At 38.5% G+C, this 14,833-nt stretch overlaps 1 protein-coding gene across 3 annotated transcripts in view; it reads right to left on the minus strand.

Annotated features, from left to right (window-relative positions):
* Zfand3 (zinc finger AN1-type containing 3) overlaps positions 1–14,833 on the minus strand; it is a 203,823-nt gene that overhangs the window by 95,791 nt on the left and 93,199 nt on the right. Inside the window, exon 1 of one of the 3 annotated variants that reach the window (XM_038341747.2) lies at positions 7,819–7,922. The exons of the other annotated variants lie outside the window; for them this stretch is intronic. Coding sequence (XP_038197675.1) covers positions 7,819–7,885 — 67 coding nt within the window. The 5' untranslated portion in view covers positions 7,886–7,922. Of the gene's footprint in view, positions 1–7,818; positions 7,923–14,833 lie in introns of those variants that run through there. 3 annotated transcript variants of the gene reach the window in all.

Raw genomic sequence — 14,833 nt, forward strand, 5'->3', positions numbered from 1 at the left:
CCTGCATTCCAAAGTCTGGCCAAACCTATTTCTAATAGCAAGAATCCACAGACAGGCAGTCACAAAGCATGATCTTGCATGTTTCTAAACTATGGTGCAGTACATATGCGTCATTTAGAAACTTTCAGTCACCTTTCTAAGATACAGTACATGTGGGCAAGCTACATGGTATTCAGTCTACAAATAATAAATTCACCTGCTGCTAGACAGTTTGTTTCAAACTTTTCCATTAATACAAATGCTACTACTATGAATATTCTTATACTGGCCTTGTGTATATAAGCATTTCTGAGATATGCACTTAGAAACACTAAGCCAAGCCAAATGAATGCTCCCTTTACCAAACACTGTCACACTGCTCATGGAACAGCTCATTAATTCCCACCCCCACCAGCAGCAGAGCCCACTCAGTTCTCACAAATAGCTGGTAATGCCAGACATTTTAACTTCTCAATATAATAGTGTGAAATTATCTAAGTTTTGTTTTAATTTGCATTTCCCCAGTTGATAATGAGATTGGGCATTCATCATAATTAATAATCATATCTTTTACAAAGGAAACTACAAAGTACAGTTAACTAAGGATCAAGGGTACAAGTATAATACTAAATGGATTAATATGGAATTTTTCCACCCTCCTATAAACATCAAATAAAGTTAAGTTCATATCTTCAGTCTTAGTCTAGTCATTGTATTGATAAAAAGGAAGAGGTTAAATAATCTGTAGTATTTTCCAACTAAACAATGTAATTTAAAAAAAATCCAAGGTATTCTATGGAGAAAAACTATATATGTATGAAAATCGAGGAAACAAAGAAATACCAATATCCCTATACTCCACAAGATAAACAAGAAACACCACCTGGAGCAGGCAGAACCCCTGACATGGTTTAAAGCAAATGATTCTGGTAATTTCTATTCTGAAGCACCTGGGTAAAAAAACAAACAACAAAGGCAAGAAGAAGGCAACACCACTGCAAAAAGCATTAAGTACTGTATTTTAAATGTTTGAAATAGGAATGCAGGCTACATTTATGCTGAAGGCTTACTGGAGTGAAGGCTTACTGGAGAAAGGTGACATTTGAGATATTCATTAAAGGAGATGGACTTCAGTCAGCAAGACTGAGATAGAGACTCAATATGTGGAAAATATCTTTAGCAGAAGTGCTAGAGAGTAAATGCTCCTCCCTGAAAAACACCACTGACGGTGAATGAAGCATCAAACACAGACTCTCCATGTACTCTTAGATTGTCTAATGTGTTTAACCATGCCCCACACACATTGGCGAGCGAGCACTCTATGCAGCTTGCTTGTCTCAATCATACTTTTTATTTCTTTGTCTCAAAAAAAAACACCAAAGTTTAACTGAATAAAATTTAAAAATATGTGAAAGTAGAAATGAAAGAAACATCCATAATCATACTACAGAGATAACTGAGGCTGACATTCTAATGGCTCTTGCTAGTGTTATTCCTCTATACTTAACACTCTAGGGTTTGGATTCTCTAAAAATGGAAATTTATATCCCGCCCAAGTAACAGGTGGAGTAGAATACAGCCACAGTGGCCACTAAAGGGTGGCCAAATCTCTTGCACCCATCACCCTCCTTACTTTGCCTCAGGATCCTTAATTGACATTCAAGTTAGGACTTTTGTACCCTACACCTCATTACATAAAGACAAAAATCACTATTAAAATGAAATAAGAGATTCCTTTGAGGCAATAAAGTGTATTCGTATATCAAATTTGGCTGCTCCAATATTTTACCAAATTTCTCCATCCAAAGTCTTGAAAAGAAGATGAGGTTTCTCCAATGGGATACGGAAGCTGCACTGCACCAGCTCCACTCTCCAGCTCCTCCTCTGCCCAAAGACACGGTAAGAACTAATTATCTTTTTCCTGAATGCTGAAAGCGTGTGCCCCAAAGTGCTGTACACACCCTAACTATAAAATGTGAAACTTTATCGTCTCTTCCACATTTAAAATTTCACATTATATGTTCACCAAAAATAAAAATGACTTATGAAATATAAGTATGCATTTTTTGTTTCTCTGTAACTATGTATATTTTTTAACTGAGAAATACAGGTCAAAATTTACTTCTGAAAAGAGTGGCTTTAAGGTCATTCCACAGAATCCCAAACAATTATTTACAGTATCTCACATTTTAATAACAGATTTCTGAACATAAGTAAAACTATCAATATAAAAGTGATTATGAGCCGGGCAGTGGTGGCACACGCCTTTAATCCCAGCACTCGGGAGGCAGAGGCAGGCGGATCTCTGAGTTCGAGGCCAGCCTGGTCTACAAGAGCTAGTTCCAGGACAGGCTCTAGAAACTACAGGGAAACCCTGTCTCGAAAAACTAAAAAAAAAAAAAAAAAAAAAAAAAAAAAAAAAAAAAGTGATTATGTTACTGACAATGAAAAGAGAAATGTTATAAAAATTTTTAAAAATATTAAGAGAAAAGCAAAAAATTTCTTATAGAAATTTTCTGTGTTTTCCATTTTTTTTCTTGGTTTTTTTTTTTTTTTTTTTTTTTTTAAAAAAGACAGTGTCTCTCACTATGTAGACCAGGCTGACCATAAATTCACAGAGATCCACCTGTCTGAATCTCCAAGGTGCTAAGACTGAAGGCATGCGCCACTACGCTTCACTATACCACTGCCTCCTATTAGTAGCTTAACAAAAATGTCCTAAGTACAAATCCACATCTGTTAATAAAACAAACGCCTTACAAATATAAATTAAGGGGGCTAGAGATGACTTAGCAATTAAAAGTACTTTCTGCTATTTCAGAAAACCCATGATGAATGTCTGCTTGTTCACAAAGGAGAAGATAAACACATGCAAAGCACTTTTAAAGGTTTCGGGAGGGGGAGGGAGCCGATTTCCTGTTCGCCCGGGACAAGCACCCAGTCACTGCTGCTTTCCACACCCCGTGCCCTCATGGCCTATCAATCAAACCTCAGAAACAAGCTCAAGTGCCCCCAACACTGAGTCCTGATCACAAATCGGGACTCCAGTCACCCTCCTCCCCAGGCTCTGCCCTAGTTACTCAGCAGCACAGCATGGGAAACACCAAAGTTCCATTTCTCTACCCTCTTCACATGACACTCATATTTCCGCCATTACAGTCATTCCTTTCAGTCATTAATTATCTTTAAAGGGTCCTAAGTTACTGAATAAGAATGTGGCAGGGGTACACACTGACTGATTCACACAATACAGTGTACATACTCTCTGGGTACCCAAGGTGGAAAGTGTAAATGTTCTAAGCTGAGATGGTGATGGTGGGGGTGACAGGAATCACCAAAAACACTAAGTGAATTAATTTTAGGGAATGTGAATTATCTCTCAACAAAGTTCTTTGTAAAACATCTTTTGTTTTACAAAGTTCTTTTGTAAAAGAATCCTGGGGCTGGTGGTCACAAATATCTAATTTCCTTAACAGAAACTATTATTAACATTATTGTTGGTTTTCCTTATCCACCTGATTTTCTTTTCTTTCTTTTTTTTCCGGTTTTTCAAGACAGGTTTCTCTGTAGCTTTGGAGCCTGTCCTGGAACTAGCTCTTGTAGACCAGGCTGGCCTCGAACTCACAGAGATCCGCCTGCCTCTGTCTCCCGAGTGTGGAATTAAAGGCATGCGCCACCACCGCCCGGCCCACTGACTGATTTTCTTCAGTGTTACTTCTTCAATCATCTACTGAAGTATTAGTCAAAAATCTTCCTGATCTATGAAACCACCATTCAACATGACATTCCACACAATATTAAGATACCTCAGACAACCATGTTGGCCACTTTCCTTTTTTTAATAGGTGAAAAATATTAGTGCACAGAATTGGCATGTCCAAGGTTATCAGGTAAAAAATAAAAATCAGAACAGGTTTCTGACCTAACGCTGACTTTACAGACTTCCATAGATGACTTGTCTTAGAATTCCAATGTGCAATTACGTTTTAAAGACACAGAGTCAAGTTCAAAGCCATGTGATTCTTACATATAATATATACACACAATGCACATGGGTAATTTATCTTTTTAAATCTATAAATTTATTTATGAATCTAAAGAAGTATAAAACAGACAAATCTTACTTTAGTCATACCCAACACACTGGTAACTCCCAATCCAGGAGCAAAGGGAACTCTGTTGTTAGACTGCAGTTTATCTGAGGACAGCAGTAAGGTCTAGGTCCAATTCTAGGTTCTGGACAGAAACTGTTCGATATGTAAAGCATGCGGGTGGGAACTTCAAGGTTTTTTTTTTTTCCTCATTTTTTTTTTATTAAAGATTTCCATCTCCTTCCCTCTTCCTCCCCCTTCCCTCCCCTCCCTTCCACCCATACCCCCTCTCCACCCCTCTCCAAGACAAAGAGCCATCAGGGTTCCCTTCACTATGTTAAGTCCAAGGTCCTCCCAGCTCCCCCTATGTCCAGGAAGGTGAGCAACCAAACTGACAAGGCTCACAGTGAGCCCGTCCATGCTGTAGAGTTCATGGTCATTGCCGTTTAAGTCATGAAGTTATGCTTCAGTCTATTGTCGCCTCATAACACAAAAATCTGTTAAAGGAGAATACATACATCCTCAAAGCTGTGGGGGTTTATTGAATCCCAACATCTGCCAGTGGGAACAAACAACCACTCCCCCAACACATAAAACACACCTAAGAATTTGTAAGGGAAAATGACCAATTTCTAAAACAGAGAAATTGTAGGCACACTGTCTTCCACTTTCTACGCCACCCGGACTGGCTAGGGGCTGAGCTTGGGGAACTCAGCCCACCATCTAAGAGGCTAATTTTCTCCCTAAGTGAGAATAACAGCTGGAGGGATGCTAGTGCACCGCAGCAGAGAGCATTCCGAGGGCTTCACATGCACCACGAGGGAAATTTACTTTTATGCTTAACTCCAATAAAACCAATATGCAGATTTTTCCCCCAGTCATGCAATTTCTAAAACAAACCAACTGCTTTTCAGACTTAGGAATTATCTGACATGTCCAAAGGAAGTAAGTCCTGCCCAAATCTGTCTACTGAAGGCCAGAGGCCATAATGTGGAACTTCTATCTTAATGTGACCTAGCAGTTAGGCACTCGGGTCATATTTATCTTCTACATTCTGAATACAGTGTTTAGATAAATTAACAGCCTAACAGAGAGAAGGTAGGACTTTTTAAAATCTCATAAGTACAGTGCAGACCAACACAGGTATAAAACACCAAGGGGCTGCAGACAACAGCTGGAAGCACACCCTGAATCTGGAATGCTGTCATGTAGTACAAGCAGAGTCCCAGATAAGTCCAGCACGAGACATGTTGACATTCAAGGGTAGACTCATCCTTATCCTCGTCATCTGTCAGAAACGAAAATTGAAATTCTCACTCCCCATCACTGCCCCTTACAATTGTCTTATTTCACCAGGAACACCAAGAAGTAAGGCATAAACTTCACGTTTCAGGGAAGGGAACACTATCATGATAATATCCAGACCCAAGCAAAAAAGTCCTAGCACCAAACACTGACTGCAGGAGACCTAATCTGGCCCTGGGATTCTCTAGGAAAGCCCACACAAAGGAAACTAACCACATTTATTTCCAAAACTAAATCTGAATGATGGTAACACGTGCCGGGCTATGGCAGGATCCGGCAAGAGTTCAGAAATGCATTTTTGGCAAGCTCTTACAGTCTAACAGATGCATGAGAGAAATTTAGAAGATCATTTTGTATCTCCTGTTATAAGTATTTTCAGATATTTACACTGTGGTTGGAGGGTGGGAGGTAAATAGTGGTTCTTTTATAACTCAACATCCAGCAGCGTTTGGACGTTACTTGCTGCTGAGAGAGGAAAAAGAAATCAGATGTCAGTGGGAAATGAGGCCGAAAGCATTTATCCCCTTGTTAAAATGTCACCTAAACTTGGCATTTTTTTCTCCCCTTTTGTACAACGGTGCCTGGCAACAGAGACTACACACTCAAAGTGAAAGAGATTAGAATTTTGTTTCTTTAAATTTTAACTAGCTATTCATTAGAATTAAAATTTACAGGGCTCAAAATTCTAAAGTCACAAGAAGGAATCCAACGAAGATTTCTTCCCTCAGGACCTCCACAGAAGCAGCTCAGACAGACCCTTGCTACTGATGACAGCACAAGTGTCCAAGGAAACCAATTCTCCTGTAGAAGTCAAAGTCTGTGAACTTTGGGTCTGTGAACACTATGCCTGTAGGCAAGTATCACCAGGCTTCTTAATTAATTATCAAAAGACTAAAACCTCTGAACCCTGGATACAATAATTATATATTTAAATTCCTATCAGTAGAAATTCCATCAAGGTTTTTACAAATCATGTAATACATATACCTAACAACTCCAAATCTGTGCCATCCACTTGAGCACAGAGTCTAAGTACTTTTGAAGTCCACAGGAAGCCCAAGACTTTGCCCGCCCCTCAAATGCTTATTTAAGTTTCCAAAAACTGAGGAACAGTGGAGTGCAGATCTGCTCAATATTCTCTCTGGCAAACTAACAACAATTTTAACAAAAGATGAGATGGCTTTCCTGCTTTTAAGAAATGTTCCTGTGTGTAAAAATTTACCTGGGTTTTCTTAAATATAAAACTTAGTACAAAAAAATACACTTTTTCTAAGCCGTATAGATTTACCAGTTTGTCTAACTGGTAAAGTAACAGCACATTGATGACATTCTCAATAATGTAGGTCTCAAGGTCTCTCTCATACTGCATCTTTAGGTTGGTCTTAATTGCCATTTTAGATACTCTGCTTCCTCCAATAACTCTAGTTTAGGAACACTTTCTAATTGCATATAATTGAAGTCCCTCTTTCCAAAAGGTTCCTAACCCTCTATATCAAACCTGAAAGACACAGGAATTACCTGAGTGTGGCAGGAAAGCAAACTTCGATTTAGCCAGTCAGGGGTAGCACTTAAGACTCTCTGTTTCCAACATACCACTTGATTCTTCTGCAGATACCACCTGCACAGAACATTCAGTAGCAAGGTCCTAGATACTATTCCAGAATTCAAGCTATCCATTTTACAGCATCAAGAGAACGACACTTTTAACAAGTCAATGGATGGACACCACCCATCTCTTTGAAAAAAATGTCTCTGCTGAAATGGCAGAAATTGTTTTCTTGGTCATTTGTTCCAAGTTTTCTACCTTTCCCTCTAGCTGTTGAGACTAGTATTAATTTTATCAATAATCTTACCATTAGCCAGAATTAACTTAAAGCTAACAAGGCTGACACTTCAAAATTTTTTATTTTACACTAGAACATTATTGCTGACTTTAATTATGATCATTTCATTGTCGATTTCTAAATCCTGAGCCAAAGACTAGATAACTTATGTAACTAAGTAAAGTTAAAAGGAAGAATAAGGACACTATCATCTTTTCATAGTGAGTGCAGTCTACATTTTTACACATGCTATGTTTGTTATATACTGTAAGTCTATACTGGAGAGTTTCCTTTTGAATGTCCAACTAAACAAACTCAAAGTCAAAAAGTGTTCGCTGGCCTCTCTACCACCTCTCTTAAAGTTTTTTTTTTTTTTTTAACTACTTAATGCTATACAAAGGCTGGGATGCCCCAAACTGAAATTATTTCACACATCTGCCTTCTCTGAGAAATGTATACTTACTAGGACTAGTAGGAAAGTCTACATAATTGATGAAGACCACACTGGCCTTTGAAATCCTCCTAATCCCCAGGTGTGGCTTAATTTACTGAGAACTGGCTCCAAGGTACAAAACAAAGAGAAACACAGGCTATAACCCATTAAGGTCTTTCACTCTAACCTTGGATGTCATGGAATCCAGTTTCTTCCTCCCTCCTCTCTGAGCAACCCTTCAGAGCACAAACCATCAGTCACAACCTCAGCCGTTTTTTGTCTTGCAGTTCTGTGTGCTGTGGAGAAACATGTAAGAGTTTAGCAGCCCACATGATTCACATCACAACACTGAGAAACTGCTTTACCTGGGTGCATTAATGACCCTGAATAAGGACGAAAGCACTGAGAACAGCAGAGCTCTAAAAGAAAGTCAATTTTATATTTATTCAGAAAGGACAGCTTTTTAATCAGGCAAATTTCACAAGTTTTAAGAGTGTGTGTGTGTGTGTATTTTTATGTAAATGAAAATTATTTAGTGTAAAATAAAACTGGTGTGAAACTTCTCACCGGCCCACATTCTACTGCAACAGAAAAACAGACACAACAGCTGGTCAGCTTAACTCACATCCTCTGCTATTAAACACTATCTCAAGTCCACTAAACTCATGTCTTACTGGAGCTTGTGTTTGCTGTGTATGGGCTGTGTGCACACAGAAGATGGTCATCTTTCTCTGGGGCATGACGACCCATGATAAAGCTCTCCCTTCAGGACATCAAAGTGAAAGGATGATCACTATGAATCCTCACTATCCATCTCGGGATACACCATGCGGGGCAGCTGCTCCAGCTGCTGGGCTGCCTTCACTGAGCTCATGCAGCACATTCTGAGGAGACTTCTCTGACTCAGCAACCTCTGATTTCATAATAGCATTTCTGAAGGCCTTCTAAGAACAAAAATTATAGGCTTAATAAAACTGCCTAATATCTATACATGTGCACATACCCTTTAAACTGTACATTCAGTTTAACAGATTATAACAATATTCAAATAATCTATTCTTCCTGATATGTGCTTAAGAGCTATATGAGTCCTACTTTTTAATGTTCTTGAAAGCTAATCAAATTTTTTAAAAAATCCTAACTATAATAAAACTCATCTTTTGGCAAGTCACAGTTTATTACCTATGAAGAATGTAGTAACTATAATAACTTTAAAGGAATTTTTTAAAAAGTGATTATTTGATTTACTGTATACAGATTCTTATGCTGTGCTGTATGTACAGAATGCCATGCATCTTCTGGCAAATGACAAAGACCCACACATTTCAATGATGTTTTGAGAAAGACAGCTTCTGTCAACATTTTCTTGCTTTTTATAGTAAAAAATTTTACCGTATATGCTGAAATGCACACAAAAGTGATTTATTTATAATCAAGCTTTAAAAAAAAGTTCTTAATGGATTCAATATACAACTCCAGTGCACAGCCATAAGAAATACTTAGCCCCAGAGAAGTGCCACAGTAGAGTAGATTTAACAGAACTTATATTTAACCTGTTAAAATATACAGTGTGCCAGATATGCAGGCGCACGTCTATAATCCAGCACTCAGGAAGCAGAGGCAGGTGAATCTCTGTGAGGTCTAGGTCAGCAAGGCTACATAGTGAGACCTTAAATAAACAAGGAAATAAACTCTAGAATGTACTACAATACATATGGTTTTACATGCTTTTTATCCAAAACATATATTTTGTAAATGTGCAAGACTAGTTTTAATACTTTATTTTCCTTCTCTTCCCTTCCTTGTTTGTTTGTCTGTTTGTTTCTTGAGACAGGGCTTCTCTATAAAGCCTTGGCTGTCCTGGAACTGCTCTGAGTGCTGAGACTGGAGCTATGTGGCTCCACACCCAGCTCCCAATCCTTTTTTAAGAGAAGTTTTAAGAGAAGGAAGGCAAAAAGCACATGGGTAATTTTGAGTGATAAGGTCAAATGAGAACCACTACAGGTTATATGGTACAATATGGTACAAGCAGAACTCAAGATTCATAGGCTGCAGTACTGAAGATGCAACTGTCTGGTTTTCTAACACTGCCCAGCTTCATTAATTCTAAATCTCAAGTGTAGAAACTGTCTCCACTGGAGTTTTCCCCCTTCCCCAATCATAAAAGTAATTTATAGTAGTCTTATGGTTAAGAAATTCTTATGTATTTTCAGTTTTAATATGCAATTTTTTAAAAAAAATTTATTATATATACTGTTCTGTCTGCATATATGCCTGCAGGCCAGAAGAGGGGACCAGGTCTCATTACAGATAGTTGTGAACCACCAAGTGGTTGGTGAGAATTGACCGCAGGACCTCTGGAAGAGCAGCCAGCGCTCTTAACCACTGAGTCATCTTTCATGCCCCACAACTTATATTTTATTTCACATGAGAATCCTATGGTTCAGACATATCATTACAGAAATAGGTTACGTCTCAAAGACACAAATGACTTAGCTAAGATTTGACAAAGAGGACGATGGATTCTTATGGCTTAATGGCTTGAGAGTCATTCCTCCTAATATGCCATGATCTGCTCTGGGAAAGTCAGGTGCTATTACAGTGTATTTCTGGCAAGCAACTATTAGTTATTATTGGCAATGCAATAATGAATGCCTACAGTCATTTTTATATGCTGCCACTATAAAGAAATTAAGATTTGATTGCAAAGAATTATCCCTAGAAACCATCTGTCAATGTCTTACATCTTTTAATAAAGAAAGCTAGTAGAGTCAATCTTTGAGACTGAAGTTCCACCTTTCAAAACATGTTTAGATGGGTCTACATAGTGAGAGTAGATATATACTATACATTCACAATACAGCTCAAAATAAAACCATCCCAATTGGGGCTCCTGGGCTTTGGAATGGCACTAAAGAAATTCTGAGCCAATCTGCTCAGCATACTCTATTGTTGATCTTCCTCATATAAAGGATTCCAAGCAATCGAGCTTTCAGAGGCTGAGTATCACGCTGGAAGCTGTCTATTAAGGTTTTAAGTAAGACCTGGGTAACTTCTCAGAGAAGATCCTCAAAAGAAATGTCAATCTCTTTAAAAAGCCATGATCTGTTATTCAGCAGGTTAGGAAAAAGCAAATGTTTTATCTTTAAATGATTAAACACAAGAGGTTGTGAACTACCTGTGAATTCATTTCTCATATCCTTTCCATTCTGCAACAATGTTTTAGGCTAAACTTTTAAATTTGGCAGTTATTAACTTATACTTTATTTGCATTTTTTGGAGTATAGGGTGAGAAGTGCACATGAAAACAACTGTAGTTACTACAGTACTCTTCAGTTTAATTTGTATGAACACTTGTTATGCTGTCCCACTTCTGCGTCCCAACTCTGACCAAAAGACCAAGCTGCTGCCTTCACAATGGGGTTATGGGAGCATCATCAAGTCACTGCTGTAACTTACACGGCTCCAACAGATACACAACAGAAAGTAGGTGGGAAGCAAAAACTCCACAAAGGAGAAACACTGCTCATCTCCAAGGCAGGTAACATGCTGTAAGCCGTGTGTTAGAAACCAGACTCCTCCCAGTATGTACAGCTGGTCCCTTTGTCCTCAGTTTTATCTGTTAGGATTTCAGTTACCCATATTCAATTACAGCACAAAACTATTAAGAGGAAAATTAAAAAAACAAACAGTTCCTGAGTTTTAAACTCTGTCACACACCATCATACTATCATGAAGTATAGAGCTTGCTTTCCTTCCTCCATGCCAATACATTCAGACATTCACCCAAAGGATACAAATATTTTTAAAGCTGTAGTGTTGGGGAATATTATTTTAAGGTGTGTTACTTTTATATGTTGTAATTTTTTAACTCTGTGAAGTTGCATTACCATGTCTGTCTAAAACACCTGATGGTCTAATAAAGAGCTGAACAGCCGATAGCAAAGCAGGAGAAAGAATAGGTGAGCCTGACAGGCAGAGAGGATAAATATGAGGGAAAATCTGGGTGATAAAGGATTTGGGGATGAGAGAGATGGAGGAGGACATCAGGGGCTGTAGAGGGAGCTGCGACTTGCTTTTCATTCCGCCCGGCTCCCGGCCACCTGGCTAGCTTATGCCCCGAAATAACAACACACAAATTGTATTCCATTAAACACTGCCTGGCCCATTAGCTCTAGCCTCTTATTAGCTAATTCTCACATCTTGCTTAATCCATATTTAATAATCTGTGTAGCACCATGAAGTGGTGGCTTACCAGGAAAGATTCAGCATGTATGACCTGGCAGATGGCTCGATGGCATCTGTCTCAGAGAGGAGAGGCATGGTGATTGACTAACTTCCCTCCTTCCCAGCATTCTGTTCTGTTTACTCCACCTATCTAAATCCTGCCCTACCAAAAAGCCAAGGCAATTTATTAACCAATGAGAGTCCTCCATCAAGGGGCCAGTCACCCAGCCAGCAACCCACATAGCTTACATTGTACTGAATGAAAGAAAAGGTATACAGAAACAGAGGAAGATAAAAAGTAAAAAGCCCCAAGGCCAAAGACAGACGGGGTAATTTAAGTTAAGAAAAGCTGGCAAGAAACAAGCCAAGGCCAGGCATTCATAAATAAGAATAAGCCTCCGTGTGTGATTTATCTGGGAGCTCAAAGAGTAAAGAGTAAAACATTACACTATACTGTAGTGTCTGGGGCTGGAAACTTGGTTCAGTAGTTAAAAGTACAAACTGTTCTTCCAGAGAACCTTTCATTCCATCACCCACATGGAGTGCTTCAAAACTACCTATAGAGCTAACTCTAGGAGATACAACACCTGCTTATGATGTGCGCACACCCCACAATCTTATTTTAAAATGTAGTATCTGTAACTAAGTCTATACAATTTTTTGTTACTACTCCTTAACAATATAATACAGTAACTACTTACATAACATTCAAAGGTATTAAGCTTCATAAGTAATCAACAGATGATTTAAAATGCATACAAGTATACAAACTGTGAGCAAATACCATGCCATTTTAAATAGGAAACTCAAACACCATCAAATCTAGATACCCATGGGAGTATCCAATGTATACTGAGGAATGGATCCAGGCATCACTTAACTGTTAATACATTTTGTGGACAACCTAGATATCAGACAGATTGTTGGGTTTGGTATACATATATAGAAGCTAATAATGTAAGAGTGCCCTCAGAGTACTGCTGCAATTATTGTTTTACTAATGCTAATCTCTTGCTGTACCTAATATACTAAGTTGATCATAGGTATATATAAGCAGCATATAGTGAATGTGTCTTAGAACACAACCACCATAAAGAGACCCCATCTTATAAGAAATCGATTCAAAACACTAAGGATTTCTGAAATCAACTGTGATACTTAAAGCTGAATATACACAAGAAGTAGGATACTCACTTGAAGCCTTGCAGTGGCCTCTTCTCCCCCTCTAAACTCAACATTCCTATTAATACATGTACAAAACACAAGACCCCCAAACTCCACTAACAGACTTCTACAAAACCTACAAAGCTGGAAGTCAGGTATAAACGCACCAACTGGGAGACAGAGGTGGGGAAGGAGGACTTACATCCAGAAAGTTGGATGATAACCGTGGCCATTTTCCAATCTGATATGAACTATAAAAGAATTAATAAAAATAGGATGCTTCCACTTAACAATAGTAGAGTCCAAGAGAAAAACAGTAATATTCTGACTCAGGCTACAGATGACCCCAGGTTATTAAGAGCCTCTAGTAACAAACAGTGTTTAATGGGAGCCCTTGGAGACAGAGAAAACAGCATGAAAAGAAGGGTGCTAAGATTCTGTTTTTGAAAGATAAAGATTCACTTTGTGATCATTAATTCCACTTGTATTTCAAAAGAATATATGCTCTGCTGTGATTATAGCTTAATACTATGATTTAAAACAAAGCCATATGGTGCGGGAGAATTGTCTGTAATCTGTCAGTCATGTTTTAAATAAACGCTGATTGGCCAGGCAGGAAGTATAGGCGGGAAAACCAGACAGGAAGTAGAGGTGATGCAATGAGAACAGGAGAATTCTGGGAAGGAGTAAGCTGATTCCTCCCAATCTTGTCCAGACTTGGAAGAAGCAAGATGTGACATGCCCCGCTAGAAAAGGTACTGAGCCATGTGGCTAAAATAGATCAGAATAATGGGTTAATATAAGTCATAAGAGCTAAAAAGAAGCCTGAGCTAATGGGCCAATCAGCTTATAACTTATAGAGACCTCTGTGTAGTTTTCTTTGGGGCTTGTCGGCTGTGGGGAACTGGGCAGGATAGGAACCCCAAGAAGCCGGCCCTTCATGTTACAGCCATACACTTCTACAGGTGTAATTTTGACACCTACCATGTTTTCACAGAGCAAGACAAGTATTTATTGTTGAACTATGCCTACTTTATGCATATAATTACATAGCACTATATTTTCTTAAGAGAAAACCAAATTTCTGAGTATTCTAGATTCAAGCTTTTATTAAATTGTACAGAACTTCTGAGGCTTCCGTCTAAAATGTTTGCAGCTGATACTACTTTCACTACTCAAACCACATACCTATCTGGTAAAGAGCATGCTAGATCAAATACCCTGTGTCTGGTGATCAGGGACTGCAAGCTTTCCCACTAAAGTGGGAATAGAGCTGTCTGTCACTGGATGATCACTGTGTATCACCTGTACTATGCATACCTGTGATGCATTCGGTCAGATACTCTCACTTTCAAGTGTATTATACTCCAGCCAGTCAAACATATCTAGTTCCATTTGTATGTATAAGCAAGTTTCATCTCTGAAATACTTTTTACTTTATTATGTCAATAATTTCAAATACAAAGAGAAATAAGAGAGTCTAATAGAGTTAGACTTCTAACACAACTAAACCTAAACAATTCAAAGCTCAACTTGAACCCTAAAACTTTCAGTGAGTTTGTGAGTTTTCTACATCTCAAATAAAGAGAAAGCTAAAGCAATTACCACTGGGAAGGCAAACAGGAAGGCAGCATGTGGTCACTAAACTCTACACTCACTTGTTCATCAATATTTAGCCTAACAGAAAAGACATGACACAAAACTCTTTTTGTATGCTGTTAGATTTTAGTCCTATGGACAAAGAAACTGACTTACTTTCATTAACTGACCTTTAGGAGCTTGCTGCATTCATGGAGCACACAGAAACGTGC

Source organism: Arvicola amphibius, chromosome 9 (assembly GCF_903992535.2).
Source record: "Arvicola amphibius chromosome 9, mArvAmp1.2, whole genome shotgun sequence".
NCBI lineage: Eukaryota > Metazoa > Chordata > Mammalia > Rodentia > Cricetidae > Arvicola > Arvicola amphibius.